General features: G+C 44.4%; 1 protein-coding gene and 1 pseudogene across 1 annotated transcript; both read left to right on the forward strand.

Annotated features, from left to right (window-relative positions):
• The first annotated feature begins 219 nt into the window (after positions 1-219).
• Positions 220-1,152, forward strand: LOC137151510 (olfactory receptor 13A1-like). The gene has a single exon (XM_067545773.1). The coding sequence runs from the start codon at positions 220-222 to the stop codon at positions 1,150-1,152; it is 933 nt and encodes a 310-aa protein (XP_067401874.1).
• Positions 1,153-16,104: 14,952 nt separating this feature from the next.
• On the forward strand, positions 16,105-17,037 carry LOC137151511 (olfactory receptor 13G1-like; annotated as a pseudogene).
• Positions 17,038-18,903: the final 1,866 nt, after the last annotated feature.

The raw sequence follows: 18,903 nt of genomic DNA on the forward strand, positions 1-18,903 counted from the left end.
ATAGATTCAGTATCTGAGACAGATTTGTGTGCTAACATATTTGAATGCAGCTCTGTTTCTTCCTACATTGTGTGAAATGTGTAGAGTATGACAAGATCGCTCTGTCTCACTTTCATTGCCTGTCTGTCTAGATGCTTCAGTTACCGTAGTGCTGTAGTTTCTGATACAACACTTGACAGCAACTTTAATCTTTGTTCCTACAGAAGGAACACTCAAGCAATGGAACCGAATAACCACACCAGGGTGACCGAGTTCATCATGCAGGGACTCTTTGACCACCCTCATCACCAGGAGCTCTTCTTTGGGCTATTCTTGTGCCTTTATACAGCTATCCTCATGGGCAACTCCCTGATCATAGTGGCTATTGTCTTCCACCCTCCTCTCCACACCCCCATGTACTTCTTCATTGCCAACTTGGCCACGGTCAACATTATGTGCAGTTCCTCGGTTCTGCCCAAGATGATAAAAAACCTGATGCAAGAGAGGAAATCCATCTCCTTTGATGGCTGCATGGTTCAGCTCTTTGCCTTCACTTTGTCAGGCGGGACAGAGCTGGTGCTCCTCACTGTCATGTCATATGACCAGTATGTTGCCATCTGCCACCCCTTGTGCTATGTAAATCTCATGACCAAGAGAATTTGCATCAGTTTAATAATTGGTGTCTGGGCTGTCAGTGCCATCAATTCATTGGTGCACACATTGCTTATTGTGCGTCTGGATTTCTGCAGACCCAACTTCATCCAGCATTTCTTCCGTGAGATCCCACCAATGCTGGCCTTGTCCTGCAGCTCCATCTACTTCAACAAAATCATGATCTCCATTGCAAACCTCTTCCTGGCTATGGGGAACTTCCTGCTGACCACAGTGTCCTATGGCTTCATCATCACCACCATCCTGAAAATCCAGAGCTCCAAAGGAAAGCAGAGAGCCTTCTCCACCTGCTCCTCCCACCTGCTCTTGGTCACCTTGTTCTACTCCTCCATCATCTACACCTATATCCGACCACCCTCCAGTTACTCACTAGATAAGGACAAGATGGTGGCCATAATGTACACCCTAGTGATTCCCACTTTGAACCCTCTGATCTACAGTTTGCGCAATAAGGAAGTCAAAGTGGCCTTCAGGAAAATTCTTTCATTCATGATAAAATAATTTTGTCAAGAATAAACCTGATTCTCACCTGCCTTGTCCCTTCTAGGCCAGGTCCACAAGTGGTGTCAATAATTGGAGAACTATGGACTTCAGTACACAAACATTTATTTGCACTGTGGATCATTCAATTCAATGGACCTACTATGATTAACACAAGCTGGCGATGCGTTGAATTGACTGCAATGGAGTCATGCTGATTTACATCAGCTGGGAATCTGGCCTCATTGACTCCATTGGTGCTATATTGAATAGCACTATCCAGAGTAAGGCACATTAAGCCAGACTTTTAAAGCTATTTAGGTATCTAGTGAGATTTTCAAAAGCACCAAGGCACATAAAACTCATTGATTTCAGTGGGTGTTGGGTGCCTAGATGTGTCTGAATATCTCAGGTACCTTAACAGGTACAAAAACCTGGCCCATTGTGCAGCAAATTACTGTGCATGCAGTCACATTGAATGACAATATTATATTATATCCTCAACAAGTACTTATGATAAAAATAAAACATTTTCTCTGTATTCTCTATTTTTTTGTGAGATATTAAACCCCCAAAGATTTCAAACATAAATCTGTTGTGATATGGAGATTTCCTGTTGATGTATATTGGACATAGATCTAAGATTTTAATACAACTATTTTTATCAGAATATATTTTTATCTTATTGTAAATATGCACTTCTCAGCATCAGAAATTGGGTATTTTCAAAACATCTGTTTTGTTGATAAGGAAACATTTCAATCCCCAAAATAGAGAAGATATTAATGAAACCATTCTTCACTGTCACCTCAATAAATAGTTCACGGAGGCCAGGTGTTTCATGTCTAATTATTGCTGCTGACTTATCTTAAAACCTTCATCATCATACAACTTTTGGATTGTTTATTAAAGTGCCACAAAAAAGAAACACAAACAAGAACAGTCCTGGTATATTTTTAACATAAAGTACTAAGTAAAGATTTCATTACAACATTTTCCATTATTCCCTTTCCTTTCAGCCCTATAGAGTTTTTTATATGGAAATTGTCTTTTTAAGGTGGTAGGAGGGTGGCAGGAGACAGTCCTTTCGGGCTACTTGAGGAAAGTGGGAATACCATGAGCTGATTACACTGAAATTTAGATAAGGTGAAAACATAGAATCATAGAATCATAGAATATTAGAGTTGGAAGGGACCTCAGGAGGTCATCTAGTCCAACCCCCTGCTCAAAGCAGAACTAACCTCAGCGATATCATCCCAGCCAGGGCTTTGTCAAGCCTCAGCTTAAAAAACCTCTAAGGATGGAGATTCCACCACCTCCCTAGGTAAACCATTCCAGTGCTTCACCACCGTCCTAGTGAAAACTTTTTCCTAATGTCCAACCTAGACCTCCCGCCCTGCAACTTGAGACCATTGCTCCTTGTTCTGTCATCTGCCACCACCGAGAACAGCCTATCCCCATCCTCCCTGGAACCCCCTTTCAGGTAGTTAAAGGCCGGTATCACGTGCGCGCTCACTCTTCTCTTCTGCAGACTAAACAAGCCCAGTTCCCTCAGCCTCTCCTCATAAGTCCTGTGCTCCAGCCCCCTCATCATTTTTGTTGCCCTCCACTGCACTCTCTCCGACTTGTCCACATCCTTTTTGTAGTGGGGGGCCCAAAACTGGACACAATATTCTAAATGCGGCCTCACTAATGCCGAATAGAGGGGAATAATCACTTCCCGTGACCTGCTGGCAATGCCCCTCCTAATGCAGCCAAATATGCTATTAGCCTTCTTGACAACCAGGGCACACTGCTGACTCATATCCAGCTTTTTATCCACTGTTACCCCCAGGTCCTTTTTTGCAGAACTGCTGCCCAGCTCATCGGTCCCCAGTCTATAGCTGTGCATGGGATTCTTCCTTCCTATGTGCAGGACTCTGCACTTTTCTTTGTTGAACCTCATGAGATTTCTTTTGGCCCAATCATCAAGTTTGTTTAGGTCACTCTGTATCCCATCCCTACCTTGCAGGGTATCTACCACTCCCCCCAGCTTAGTGTCGTCCACAAACTTGCTGAGGGTGCAATCTACCCATCCTCCAGATCATTAATGAAGATGTTGAACAAAACCGGCCCCAGGACCGACCCCTGGGGAACTCCGCTTGTGACCGGTTGCCAGCTAGACATGGAGCCATTGATCACTACTCATTGAGCCCTATGCTCTAGCCAGTTCTCTATCCATTTTATAGTCCATTCATCCAACCCATACTTCTTTAACTTGCTGATAAGAATACTGTGAGAGACCATATCAAAAGCTTTGCTAAAGTCAAGGTATATCACATCCACCGCCTTCCCTACATCCACAGAGCCAGTCACCTCATCATAGAAAGCAATCAGGTTGGTCAGGCATGACTTTCCCTTGGTGAATCCGTGTTGACTGTTCCTGATCACCTTCCTCTCCTCCAAGTGCCTTAAAATGGATTCCTTAAGGACCTGCTCCATGATTTTTCCAGGGGGAGAATCATAGAATCATAGAATCATAGAATATTAGAGTTGGAAGGGACCTCAGGAGGTCATCTAGTCCAACCCCCTGCTCAAAGCAGGACTAACCTCAGCTATATCATCCCAACCAGGGCTTTGTCAAGCCTCAGCTTAAAAACCTCTAAGGATGGAGATTCCACCACCTCCCTAGGTAACCCATTCCAGTGCTCTCACCACCCTCCTAGTATAAAAACTTTTTCCTAATGTCCAACCTAGACCTCCCGCCCTGCAACTTGAGACCGTTGCTCCTTGTTCTGTCATCTGCCACCACCGAGAACAGCCTAGCCCCATCCTCCCTGGAACCCCTTTCAGGGTAAATAAAGGCCGCTATCAAATCCCCCCTCACTCTTCTCTTTTGCAGACTAAACAAGCCCAGTTCCCTTAGCCTCTCCTCATAAGTCCTGTGCTCCAGCCCCCTAATCATTTTGGTTGCCCTCCGCTGCACTCTCTCTAACTTGTCCACATCCTTTTTGTAGTGGGGGGCCCAAAACTGGACACAATATTCTAAATGCAGCCTCACCAATGCCGAATAGAGGGGAATAATCACTTCCCGTGACCTGCTGGAAATGCTCCTCCTAATGCAGCCCAATATGCTATTAGCCTTCTTGACAACCAGGGCACACTGCTGACTCATATCCAGCTTTTTATCCACCGTTACCCCAGATGAGCACTATATTTGCTTTTTTCCAGTCCTCAGGGACCTCCCCCTGTTGCCACGAGCTTTCAAAGATAATAGCCAATGGCTCTGAAATCACCTCAGCCAACTTCCTCAGCACCCTCGGGTGCATTGCATCTGGCCCCATGGACTTGTGTATGTCTAATCCTTCTAAATAGTCTTGGACCTGTTTCTTCAGCACTGCGGGATGTTCGCCTCCTTCCCATTCTGTGCCACCCAGTATAGTAGTCTGGGAGCTGATCTTGTCTGTGAAGACAGAAGCAAAAAAGGCATTGAGTACCTCAGCTTTCTCCACATCCTCCGTCACTAGGTCGCCTCCCTCATTCTCTAAGGGGCCCACACTTTCTGGAATCTTCCTCTTCTTGGCAACATGCCTGTAGAAACCCTTCTTGTTCCCTTTCACGTCCCTTGCTAGCTGCAACTCCAATTGTGCTTTGGCCTTCCTGATTTCATTCCTGCACGTTCGAGCAGTGTTTATATAATCCTCCCTAGTCATCTGACCAAGCTTCCACTTCTTGTAAGCGTTTTTGCATTTAAGTTCGCCAAAAACATCTTTGTTAAGCCAAGCTGGATGCCTACCATATTTACTATTCTTTCTGCACATCGGGATGGTTTGCTCCTGTGCCCTCAATAAGGTCTCTTTAAAATACAGCCAGCTCTCTTGGGTTCCTTTCCCCCTCATATTAGCCTCCCAGGGAATCCTTCCCATCAGTTCCCTAGGGAGTCAAAGTACGCTCTTCTGAAGTCCATGGTCCGTATCCTGCGGTTATCCTCTCTTCCTTTTGTCAGGATCCTGAACTCGACCATCTCATGGTCACTGCTGCCTAGCTTGCCACCCACTTCTACTTCCCCTACCAAATCGTCCCTGTTTGTGAGCAGCAGATCAAGAGAAGCACGGCCCCTAGTTGGTTGCTCCAGCACTTGCACCAGGAAATTGTCTGCGACACTCTCCAAAAACTTCCTGGATTGTTTGTGCTCTGCCGTATTGCTCTTCCAGCAGATGTCAGGGTGACTGAAGTCTCCCATGAGAATCAGGTCCTGTGAACTGGAAACTTTCCCTGAGTTGAGTAAAGAAAGCCTCATCTACCTCATTCTCCTGGTCTGGTGGTCTGTAACAGACACCCACCACGACATCGCCCGCTTATTGTTCTTGCTTCTAAGCTTAACCCAGAGACACTCAACTGGCTTATCTCCAGTTTCATACTGGAGCTCAGAGCAATCATAGTGCTCTCTTACATACAGTGCAACTCCTCCCCCCTTTCGTCCCTGCCTGTCTTTCCTGAACAGTTTATACCCATCCATGACAGTGCTCCAATCGTGAGAGTTATTCCACCAAGTCTCAGTTATTCCAATCATGTCGTAGTTTTTGGTGCCAGGACTTCCAGTTCTTCCTGCTTGTTTCCCAGGCTTCTTGCATTTGTGTACAGGCACTTGAGATAAGTAGCCGATTGGCCATTTCACTATGAATCGGGAGGCCTCCTGCTGCACCCTCCTTCTTCTGCTTCCTTGTGGTGAAAGCTTCCACACTTACCTATAGGCATGAATATTGCTAGGCATCCCCCGTCGAACCTAGTTTAAAGCCCTCCTCATGAAGCAGCCAGCCTGTCTGCCTCATTTCCCTGTCTTCGTTAGATGAATCCCATCTCTACTTCCCCTACCAAATCTTCCCTGTTTGTAAGCAGCAGTTTGAGGAAACTTTGCCTTTGCCTGCTGAGCGTTAGCTTAATGTCTCCACCGGCCACAAGCGACACAGACACTCCCTGCTTAGCTCACGCAGGTTCCACTGTTGCTCTGAAGGTTAGACATAGGCTCACTCCAGCCCTTGAGATCTCCAAATATCCCCCTGGAGTGTCCAGGCCTTTCTCCACTGGACATTCATGAATTGATTGCTTCCAAATAAGCAAGTTTCTCACCTGGTGAAAACCTCATAACTCCACTGATTTAATTGGTGGTATGCTGAATTAGAGTAGCTAAGGGTTGGCCAATATTTCATGCCAATGTTGCCAGGGTTAGTAGGAGTCCAGATATGCTTATGGATGGACCATATAGAAATGGACTTCCCCTCATTCAGTGACTATGATTACCACTGACTTGCACCTTGAGTGGCTTTTAATCTTTCTGAAAAGCCGCCATGATTATCCTTTTAGCTACAGCAGCTTTACACCAGAGTAGGTCAAACGTGCTCAAGAACACAAGATAGAAGCTGCTGGAGAATTTTGCTTGCTTTGAAGTTATTTCAAATGTAAACCACTGGAAGTGAGAAGAGAGTCAAATCAGGAATGCAAAGTGGATGTGAAAGGATGCTGATGATGTAAGTGAGTGGGGAATACTGATTTAACACTCTTGGTTTCCATTCACACTAAGGGCTAGATTCACAAAGGGACTTAGCTGGTGTAACACTGAGCATTGTCACACCTAACTTTTACTGGGAAAATTACTGGGGCACAAAGCCTGAGTCAGGCACTCAGACTGCCTTTACAATGAATGGGGAGATAAAGGCCTAAAAATGGGATCCCCAGAACGCAGCATCTTAGGTGGCTCCGCACCTAAGCTCACCAATGGGAGATGCCGAAGAGAGGTTGTGTGCTAAATCCCACGCCCTCTCTTGGGACTTTGACACCCAAACCAGGCCTACAGGGAGACACCTGTCTCTGCTTGTGAGTCTTAGCTGTGGGCTTTCTCTTGGAGGTGAGTCCTGCAAGAAGACAGCAGGTATGGATCTCATATCTCTTAGCTTTGCCATGAAGGCACTCACCTGGGTTGGGGAAGATCCTGATTCATGTCTCTCCTCTGCTGGAGGGGATGTGAGAAGGAATCTGCCTCCACTCAGATGAGTGTTCTGGCCATGGGGGGTAGTCTGTGGAGGGGGCGTCTTCAATCTCTTGTTCCACTTTGAGTAACTACTTCAAGAGTCATTAGGCGGGACAGAGAGAGAGCGGAAGTATGAGAAGCATGAGGAGGGATTTGATAGCAGCCCTTCAACAATCTGAGGGGGGGGTCCATGGAGGTTGGAGCTAGGCTGTTCTCAGTGGTGGCAGATGACTGAACAAGGAGCAATGGTCTCAAGTTGCAGTGGGGGAGGTCTAGGTTGGATATTAGGAAAAACTTTTTCCCTAGGAGGGTGGTGAAGCACTAGAATGGGTTACCTGGGGTGGTGGTGGAATCTCCATCCTTAGAGTTTTTTAAGGCCTGGCTTGACAAATCCCTGGCTGGATCATAGAATCATAGAATATTAGAATTGGAAGGGGGACATCTCCAACCCCCAGCTCAGAGCAGGACTAACCTCAGCTAAATCATCCCAGCCAGGGCTTTGTCAAGCCAGGCATTAAAAAACTTAGTCGGGGGTTGGTCCTGCTTTGAGCAGGTGGTTGAACTAGATGACCTCCTCTGTCGTCTTCCAAACCTACTCTTCTATGATTCTAAGAGAGTGAGTCTGGAGCCTAGAGGTTGAAGCTGTGGGGCCCAGCTGTGTTACACAAGAGGGCCACATTAACCTGAGCACAGCTTTGTGCAGGCCAAACAGATGTTACATATTTTAATAAGATTTAAAATCACCTGCATTGATTTATATTTAAAGTGCAGCTTGTTTCCTAGGCATTTACACAGGTTGTTTCTATGTACAGAATTGTCTATTTAAGGAGGTTCTCAAACATTTTTTATTGGGATCTCCTTTGAAATTATTTCAGGCTGTGACGGCCTCCTCCCAAAAAAGTGATGGTCCCCACCCTCCGATACCATGCTAGCCTTACTTCTGCACTGCTACTGGTGCACCTTTCAGAGGGGAGCACCCGGCCAGCAGCCACTGATTTCTGGCCGCCCAGCTCTGAAAGCAGTGCAGAAGTAAGGGTGGCAATACTGTGACCTCCCTACAATAAGTTTGTGACCCTCCTTTGGTTGGGACCCTTAGTTTGAGAAACGCTGGTGTATTCTGTTGAAGCAGGCCGCAGGCCATATAAAATGCTCTGGTGGGTCATAGGTTGGGTATACTAGTTTAGGGCAAGCGCCTAGGATGGAAAGGGTTTTTTTAAGAGAAAGGTTTTGATCAAGGATAATGAAGCCAAATTTTGATCCCATTAAAGTTTTCGGTTGCGATGGAGAGGAGTTGCTATGTAATATTTTCTCTTATATTATGTCTCTTCCTACTATGATAAGTAAATCATAGTTTGTTTGGTGAAGGTTGCCTGAGTTCCTCAACTTTCTATTGGTCAAAGCTCCTGAGGGAAGAATCATAGAACCATAGGACTGGAAAGGACCTTCAAGAGGTCATCTAGTCCAGTCCCCTGCAGTTATGGCAGGACCAGGCATTATCTAGACCATCTCTGGCAGGTGTTTGTCTAACCTGCTCTTAAAAATCTCCAGTGATGGAGATTCCACAACCTCCCTAGGTAATTTATTCCGGGGCTTAATTGTCCTCAGAGTTAGAAATCTTTTCCTAATGTCCAACCTAAACTGCTCTCGCTGCAATTTAAGTCCATTATTTCTTGTCCTATCCTCAGAGGATAAGGAGAACAATTTTTATGTTCTGGAAAACTGTTGTCATGTCCCTCCTCAGTCTTCTCTTCTCCAGACTAAACAAACCCAATCTTTTCAATCTTCCCCCATGGGCCATGTTTTCTAGACCATTTATCATATGTCCCTCTGCTCCAGTGAATTGTTAAAAAAAATATTTCTCCACAGTGGAACAGTTTAAACAGAAGAGATTGAGGGAGTCCTACATCAGCATACCCCAAAGATCAATAGTTAGGGCACTCACCTAAGAAGGACTGTTGTGATAACCTAGTCTGACATCCTGCATCTCACAGGCCCTAGGACTTTCCCAAATACATTTTTTTTAAGTAGAGAAGATTTTTCTTTTTAAATCCTGAAAACACTAGAGAGGGAGAATTCACCCAATATTGGGTAAACTGTTCTAACAGGACTAGAGTTATGCTGTCATAAATTAGCATAGCTCCACTGAAATCAATAAACCGGGTTCCTTTGCGCTTCCTTTACTAGTAGATTTGTGAGGAACAAAAGTCGAACTCCTAAAACAAGAAAAATGTTTATCCAAGTCAGCAAAAGTGGACCACATATAGAGTGGTATAAACTGGCTTGTTGAAGTGAAAAGAACTGTTCTAAGTGGTCTCCAATGCTCCTGGGAAATTCATGGTTTGTCATGGAAATGAACTGGAAAAGTCCAGCAATGGGTGGAAATGTTTAGAGCTGAAATCACTAATATGATTGGTGAATATTGACGGGAGAAGGCTGCCGTCGCTTTCTGGAATATTATTTATCTGGGGGTCACTCTGTGGGATAAGAGGGGAATGAGTGGACTGGAAATAGAGAACTTTACTATCATCACAGCCATACACACCATCCTCAAACTCTTGATTCACCATGAGGCCTTTACGCCTTTTTTGCCCATATTCTGAATGTCATCCAGAGCAAAACTGTCCAGAGAGAGGGAAAGAAATTAAATCAGTGTGACGGGCCTCCTTAGGTACAACCTGGAACTGTGGGACTGCTGTGTCCCCTTAACTCTCCAGCTGGGGCTGTCTCTCACAATGCTGTGTTAGTGACAATCAGCCTACCCCTCCAGCTGCTATCACTCAGCCACAAACATGCAGAGACACACCCACAGAAATTGCATGAATGCTCTCTAAGCCACTCATGAACTGGATATAGGGAGAAACCAGCAAATCCCCCCAGCCTTGCACCTTAGAAGTGTACCGCCTTACACTGCTCAAATTGATTTACTCAAAAAGGAGTGGAAGTAACTGGTCCCAATGTTGCAGGTTCCCTGCCATGAATTTAAACAGCATCTCTTTCAGGGTCTTTTTAAAGTGTTCCATCAGTCCAACCATTTGGGAGTGGTAGACGGACGTCCTTAGTGCTTTGATTTTTAAAAGGGCACATAGGTTTTGCATCACCTTGGATGTTATATTGGTCCCTTGATCCGTCAGGATCTCTTTACGCATCCCTCCTCTCATGAACACCTTCAGCAACTCAGATGCCACGTGAGTGGCGGTGACTGACTGAGGGGGTATGGTTTCAGATTACCGGGTGGCGTAGTCCAACATCACCAGGATTTATTAGTGCTGGTCGTCTTCCTCTTGGGTCCCACAGGATCCATCCCAATCCTCTCAAACAGCAACCCAACTAATGGAAGGGGGACCAGTAGGGCTTCTGGGGGTTTCCAGGTCCCCACCAGTTGACACTAGGGGCAGGAGGCATAATAACCTTTGACATACTCATGCACCCCAGCCAAGTAGAACCTGAGTGTCACTCAGTCCAGGGTCATTTCACACCTGAGGTTCCCCCCACAGAGTATCGCATGGGCCAACCCTAACACCTGACGCTGGAACCTCTTGGGGGCCAGGAGCTGGGCTCAGGTCTCACCCATCTGTGTATCTCAGATCACTTGATACAATCTTTCCCCCTGCAGTCCAAAATGGGGCCATAACTTCCGCAAGTGGGGGTTAACTACCTTCCCATTTATGCCTGTGACTGTTCACCTCCCTAGTCAGTTCATCCCAGTCTTGGGGGATGGGAATCTCCTGCCTCCACTCTGGAATCTGTTGAGTGGAGGGGCCTTCTCCGGGGTCATCGTCGCCCCTTACTCAATCCAAGTCCCCTGCCTCTGGAAGGTCTAGATCCTCCCCCCGGGGACCGCCTTCTTCCCAGAAGGGCCCATCACCCCAAGTTTTCACAATCTCACTGAACTTCTCCAGATCCTTACCCAGAATCACGCAAGGGTCTGTGAGACCCCAACCATTTCATCCTGACATGCCCCTTCTTTTTGAGTTCCAGTGCCTCATGGGATATGGGTGCATGTCCCCATGAAAGCACTGGAGGTAAACAATGTCCACATCATTTCCTGTGTCTGCTAGCTACCTCAGGACCATGGTGTGGCTACAGCCCACACCAAGATTGTCAATTTGGTGGCCCCTTTCTACCTGCCCTGGCTGTCTAATGTCCACACCTTTCCATATGAACAATCCATATAGGGGCACTCTTAGTGGTAATGGTCCTGCTGTCCACAGGAGAAACTGAGGCCAGCTGGTGGGTTCTCTCTTTCCCTTCATGCCATCTGGGACTGGTGAGAGGCCTCTTCTCTTATATCTAACAGGGTCCTGGGATTCTCCCCTGTCTGGACCCCTGTTGCTGTGGTCAGGTCCAGGCCACTATTGCAGCATGGGTCAGAGTCTAAGACCAGTTCCCCAGGTGCACATCATCCCTGGTAGCCTCAGGACCCCTCAAGTATGATGCCCCTGATCCTAGGGCACCTGGAGTGGGTGGCCACACCCGTGGTGCCTTTGATAGCCAAGAAGTCTTCGGCCAGGTTGACCACCTCTGCTAATGTTCCAAGCCAGTATTGCAAGACCCACTCTTTACTTCCTGCTGGGAATATCAGGGTGAACTGTTCTAGGGCCACCTGTTCCTCCAACTGCCTCGTTGCTTGCAACCATCGCTGATAATGTTCTTTGAGGCACTGGGCAACGGCCTGGGATCGGGCACCCATATGGGGAATTTTTTTTGGTGAAAATGTTGGTGGTGAGTGTCAGGGGTGATGTCAAATGCACCCAGGATGGGATCTTTAACCCTGTCATAGTCTTGTGCCTCCTTTTGGGTAAAGGCCCCAATAAATGGTCTGGGCCAGACCAACCAGCTACACGGACAATAAGATGGCCATCTTATTGGAGGTCATCATGCTGCTGCTATTACCCTTTCAAAGATGATCAGGATCACGTTTGAGTCATCTTCAGAGCCCATCTTCATCAGTGTCACCAGAGGGCTACTTGTAACCATCGGACTTGGTGTTTTTGCCCCCAGGCTGACGTTTGCCCCTTGTAGTTGGAGTAGAGTGGCGACTTGCTGGACCAGATGTTGTTGCTGTTCATGTTATTGAGTGGCCAACTCCCAGAGAAGCTGTTGTTGCTGCTTTTGTTTTCGTGCAGCCTGTTGTGTTAATGAGTGGCCATCTGCAGGAACAACTGCTGTTGTTGCAGCTGCTACTGTACTGCTTCTTGTTTCTGACTGTTGACCAGCCAGTTTAGCCCCTTGTCTATCTCCATAGCTCCCCCTCCCTTGAGCCCTCTTTGCTTTCAAGAGACTCTTGTCGAGGAAAAATCACTCAGCTATACTTTAGAGTTGGATTGAGTGCAGCTTTAATTGTGACACACACACATATACAAAATACTTTAGCTAAAGGGAAGCCCAGGCAGCATGTCAGGATGCTGGACACTGGAACTTCACCTGGCTATCAAAAACAAGAGGCTTATATAGGGGTTACTTAGGTTCAGTTACATACAGATCGCATAGTGGGATTGGATTAACAGTTTATACTTGATAAGGTAGACAATCACATTACATAGTGGGCACACCAGACGCCCTCCCAGAGACGCCAATGAGTCACTTGAATATATAATGGAGTTTCCCAAAGATGGGTGGTGACACAACACCAGTTCGAAAGCTAATTGTATGGAGTGAGTGTCTGTGGGGCCGGTAAGACAAAGGGACAAGTACTGGTATTTATCAGAACAGGTGAAGTCTGTTCACAGACTTCAATAAGGCTTTAGGCTCAACAGAGAACTTGCCTCTCGGGTGTGGTTCAGAGACCTCTGTGGGACTTTAACATCTTTATCCTTAATTTAGTTGAGGCCTTCTGTTGATTGGTTTAGGCTGAGGTTTCTATTTCAGTTTCAGGCTACAACGTCAGGCCAGGCCTTCCATGACCAGTTTTCAGGACAAGCATTCTATTAAATAGATTTTATGATTATTTCTTTGCTTCCACACTCTGTTTCTTCTGCCTTTTCCCTCTTCCTTGCTAGGTCTTTCCACAGACCTGGATCACAATGCCTGCATTTTCCGCCAATTGTAGTTGGGGGGTGACATAAGGGTCTCCTGTCTGGTGACCTCAGTTCAAATGGTGGTTGTCATGCCTAATGCCTTCAGTTCAAGTACCAGCAGTCCCACCTAGGAGTCTCAGTTCACGTAGCAGCAGTCGTGCTGAGTGGCTGCAGTTCATGCGGCAGCAGTCCCATTTAATCAAGGGACGTGGGTTAAAAAAAATATTAAAGAAAGACCATGTCATTTTTTTCCAACTCTCCACTTTGCTTAATTGACACAATGGGTTTCCATAAGTAAATGACACCATAAATTTGGATCTCATTTATGTCCCTGATCCAAGAATTCATCTGCTTCTCTTTTAAGCATGATTGGTCCATTGAAGTCAAGGAGGTGACTCCTATGCTCAGAGTCGGACATATGCTTAAGTGATTGGCTGTAATTGAGTCTATAGAAGTTAAAATTTCCCCCCCTTTTAATTCCTACCCCTGGAAAATCTCTCTCTGATCTCAAACTCAATATGAATTTTCTTTCCTACATAGGATTAATCTGTAAATCACATTTTGCTTTCATTACCAGGTCAAGAACTTCATGACCTTCAGGGTTTGAATGCAGTGACACCTGTGTAACTCCATTCAATCTTCAACTTATGCAAAACAGAGTAAGGTCAAAGGAGCTTTGCTGCTTTACCCCATTGGCTTTGAAGGAGTTATACCAGATGGGAATCTGGTCTGTTGACTTTGACACAACTAATTTGATTTACGCTAGCTCTGGAACTGTCTCATTGATGGTGATGGAGCTATGCTGATTTAATCAGGCTGAAGATCTGTCCCAGTGACTTCACAGGACCAATGAAAAGTAAGATAACACTCAATGCTAACAGAAGTCACCCATAAATTGTATTAGTGAATACATTGGAGGTGTTCTAGCAGAGACAGACATCTCTGATGATTCAGTGTGGACTAAGGATTACTGATAGTAGAAGTTTGAGGGTGAAATCCAGGTCCAGTTGAAGCTAAGGTCAACAATGGGCCCAGGATTTCATCCTGAGAGTTTATCCTCTCACCCTCACTGATTAATATGGAATCTATCTCTATTGGTAGCACTACGTTCAGAAAGAAATACATTTGTAGAAATTATGTTTTCTCCTGGAAAATTCAGAAGAATATCCTTTTTGACATAATAGCAAGAGGAATTCTCTTACATTTACTTGATGTAAAACATTTTTTGCACTAATTTAAGTGTCTCCCATTTACGTTCTCCTTCAGGGCTTTGTTTGAGAATTAGCTCTTGTCCCTATTCACAAGAGATACAAGATCTCCCTACGGTTGGCTACTACATATGAAGAACAATTGTCCTCAAGAAGTCATAACTCACTCAGAAGTTGTACTTAAATTATGGTTGGGTCGACTGCATTTGAGGATTGAATGAAAGGTAAGAATATTCCTCTTGCTTGTTTCTTTCTTCCTTGCTTACGTTCTACTTTTCTCACAATTCATGCTTCTAAATGAATCTTTCTGACTTTCTTGGTTGGTAATTCAAAGTTCCTAAATGTGTTAGCCAAGAAAACCCAGTGAAATTCAGTGAGTTTTCAGTGATTAATTCCTTTATATACTTTTCATAATCAAGCTAAATTTAATTTATGTTTTGTTTTATCTTTCTTTTACCTCGACTAAATGTGTGTTGCAGGAATACACAATTCCACAACTATGGTTATGAATCTAGGGTCGTATTTTGATCTCAATTTGATTGATACAAATCTAATGAAAATTCACATGCATCAGTGGAGTGCCTTTGAATTTTACTCTAGTTGAATCTAAATTCAATGAAGATATAATGTCATAACATTGATTCGAGGGCTGAAAGATTCAGTTCATTGTCTGTGCCCCTAAAAATTTGCAGTCAAATTTGAAACGTGATGCAAAGAGTGATAATTGATTTTTTTTTAAATGACTGTAATAAGATATTTGAAAAATTACTCTAATATAATCTTATGATTATTTACATTTGTTAGCCCTAATGGTCCCCTCATTTTCATCATTTTTACAATTCAGTAAATCCACTGACTTCAAGTTGAGGTAGTACTGATTTCCTGCAGCAGGACTGAGAGGAAAATCAGGAGAAGAAATAACACAGTAATAAGACTAGAGAAGTCTGAAGACAGTAAAGGGAGACTTAACAGTAATGCAGTAGGAAGTACTTGTCAAATCATGTGATTGCTATTCCTGCTATTACCATGTGATTGCTATATTGAAGCAACATGTATATATTGCCAAGTAGCTTATCATCAAAATGAAAAGTTGGCCGCCACATTCCCATTCGCTTTAACACAAGTTGTATACCAGTACAGATCCAGTGAGTGGAGAGTCAACTTCTCTCACTGCAATGTAGTTGCAACTGGATTATACTAGGATGAGTTAAAGGGAATTCAAGTTATTTTATTATGCATCTTGACTCTACATAAATAACTTATTATTATGTTATGTTTTGTAGTATATATCTTGTGTATGTTATATACTCTGATAGTATCATATATTGCAACAGATGTATTTTGTGAAATTAGTTTAAAAAGTAGAATTTCAACTATTAATAAGACTTATGGTGTTTGATTGATTTTGATATCTAATTCGGAAATCCTATTTCATGCCATTTATGTAAAGAGTTCAAACGATTTCATGCAGCATTATTTGAGGACATCAAGAATGTTGTTTCCCCCCCTTCTCTACTCAAATGCTGGAAGAATAGAGATTCAGTAGCTCAGACAGATTATTGTGCTAACATATTTTAATGCAGCTGTGTTTGTTCATATTTTGTGTAAAGTGTGCCAAGATCTCTCTCTCTCTCTTTCACTACCTGTCTGTCTAGATACTTCAGTTGCCATGTTGGTGTAGTTTCTGATTCAATACTTCATAGGATCTTTAATCTTTGTTCCTACAGAAGGAACACAAACAATGGAACCGAATAACCACACCAGGGTGACCGAGTTCATCATGCAGGGGCTCTTTGACCACCCTCATCACCATGGGCTCTTCTTTGGGCTATTCCTGTGCCTTTATGCAGCTGTCATCCTAGGAAATTCCATGATCATTGTAGCTATCGTCCTCCACCGACCTCTGCACACCCCCATGTACTTCTTCATTGCCAACTTGGCCATGCTCGATATTATGTGCAGTTCTTCAGTTCTGCCCAAGATGCTGGAAAACCTGATGCAGGAGAAAAAAACCATCTCCTTTGAAGGCTGCATAGCCCAGCTCTTTGCCTTCACTTTTTCAGGGGGGACAGAGCTCTTGCTTCTCACCATCATGTCATATGACCGGTATGTAGCCGTCTGCCACCCCTTACGCTATATAAATCTCATGACCAAGAGAATTTGCATCAGTTTAGCAGTTGGTGTCTGGTCAGTTGGTGTCATAAATTCTTTGGTGAACACATTACTCACGTTGTGCCTGGATTTTTGTGGGCCCAACCTCATCAAACATTTCTTCTGCGAGTTCCCACCAATCCTGGCACTGTCCTGCAGCTCCATCTACCTCAGCCAAATTATGATGTTCATGGCAGACGTCTTCCTGGCCATGGGGAACTTCCTGCTGACCACTGTGTCCTACAGCTTCATCATCATAAGCATCCTGAAAATCCAGGGCTCCAAAGGGAAGCAGAGAGCCTTCTCCACCTGTTCCTCCCACCTGCTTGTGGTCACCTTGTTCTAATCCTCCATCATCTACACCTACATCCGGCCAACCTCCAGTTACTCACTGGATAAGGACAAGATGGTGGCCATAATGTACACCCTAGTGACTCCCATCCTGAATCCTCTGATCTACAGTCTGCGCAATAGGGAAGTCAAAATAGCCTTCAGGAAAATCTTTCTATTTGCCATGAAATAGTAATTTTTCCACCTCTCTTGTCCTTTTCTGATCAGGTCCACAAATGGTCTAAATTGTTGTAGAACTATGGATTCAATAGACATATGTTTGTACTGTGATCCATTCACTTCAACGGAACAAAAATGATTTATACCAGCAGGGAATGAGTTGTATTGACGGTAGGAGGACAATTCCTGATTTACCCTAGCAGGGCTATGGGTCTCAATACCATCAGTGGAGCTCTGTTGAATCATATTCACTGGAGCAAAGCACATTGGGTCAGAATTTTCAAGGTATTTAAGTATCTAATGGTATGTTCCTAAAACATAAAACACAGTGGTTTCAATGAGTGTTGGGTGCCTAGGTGCCTCTGAATATCCCAACAGGTGCCTAAATATCTATAAAAATCTGTACCATTTTGTAGCAAATTATTTTGCATGCCTTCTCATTGCATCACACTCTTATATTTTATCCTCAATGAATGTGTGATAAAAATAAAACTTATTTTCTCTCTGTTCTCTAATTTCTTGTTAGACATAAAACCCCCAACACATCAGTCATCTGGAGGTCTCCTGGCTGTGTGTCATGAACTAAGGTCAGAGATTTTAATTGAACAATGTTTATCAGAATGCATGACTATCCACTAATTTACCTGCCACCTATGAGACCACTTAAGGCAGTTCCTTTCACATCAACATGACACTTTGTACCACTCCATGTGTGTCCATCTTTTGCTGACTTTCATACTCAATTTTTTAATAGAATCAAGGATGAGGGTTGGAAGGGACATCAAGAGGTCGTTTAGTCCAACCCTCTGCTCAAAGCAGGACCAACCCCAATTAAATCATCCCAGCCAGGGCTTTGTCAAGCCAGGCCTAAAACACCTCTAAGGACCTCTAAAACACCTCTAAAAGGACCTCTAAAGCTCTAAGGACCTCTAAAACACCTCTAAGGACGGAGATTCCACCATCTCCCGAGGTAACTCATTCCAGTGCCACCAACCCCTTAAAGAAAAATATTTTCCTAATATCCAACCTAGACCTCCCCCACTGAAACTTGAGACCATTGCTCCTTGTTCTGTCATCTGCCACCACTGAGAACAGCCCGAGCTCCATCCTCTCTGGAACCCCCCTTCAAGTAGTTAAAGGCTGCTATTAAATCCCCCTCACTCTTCTCTTCTGCAAACTAAATGAGACTAGTTCCTGAACCTCTTCTCATCGTCATGTCTAACTCCAGCCCTAATTATTTTTGTTGTCTTCTGCTGGGCTCTTCAATTGTCCAAATGGGGTCCAAAACTGGACACAACTGGCGTGTTCCATTTTTTGTCACTTTGCAAATTTCACAGTGGTAAAGTACGATTGACAGGACCTGGTTCACTAATGTCTATGGACCTGTGCCAATTTACATCAATGTGGATCTAATCCTATCTTTGGGTCAATTTACCTAGATTCTCCCTAATGAGGAATTTTAAGAATTCAGATTAGGTGTTTTCTGCTGAAAGATCTTTCTCTCATTCAAACAAAAAATAATTCAGGGAAGATCCCTGGCCTTTGTTATTCAAGTCAGATTAGATTATCACAAAGACACTCCCCACTTAGCCCACACAGGTTCCTGTTCCTCTGAAGATTAGCCATAGGCTCGGCTCAGCCCTTGGGATCTCTAACCATCCCCCTGGAATGTCCACCCCCAGCCCACTGGACATTCATGGATTTGTTGCTCCTGAGTGAGCAAGATTCTCAACTGGTGCAAATCTCTTAACTCCATTGATTTCAATGGTGGTGAACTGAATTAGAGTAGCTAAGGGCTGGCCAATATTTTATGCCAATGTTGTGAGGGTTAGCCAGATATGCTTATAGATGGACCATTGGAAAAGAACTTGCCCATCAT

Source organism: Emydura macquarii, unplaced genomic scaffold (genome assembly GCF_026122565.2).
Source record: "Emydura macquarii macquarii isolate MOO-44397 ecotype Brisbane River unplaced genomic scaffold, CSIRO-AGI_Emac_v2 contig_1094, whole genome shotgun sequence".
In the NCBI taxonomy this organism is placed as follows: Eukaryota; Metazoa; Chordata; order Testudines; family Chelidae; genus Emydura; species Emydura macquarii.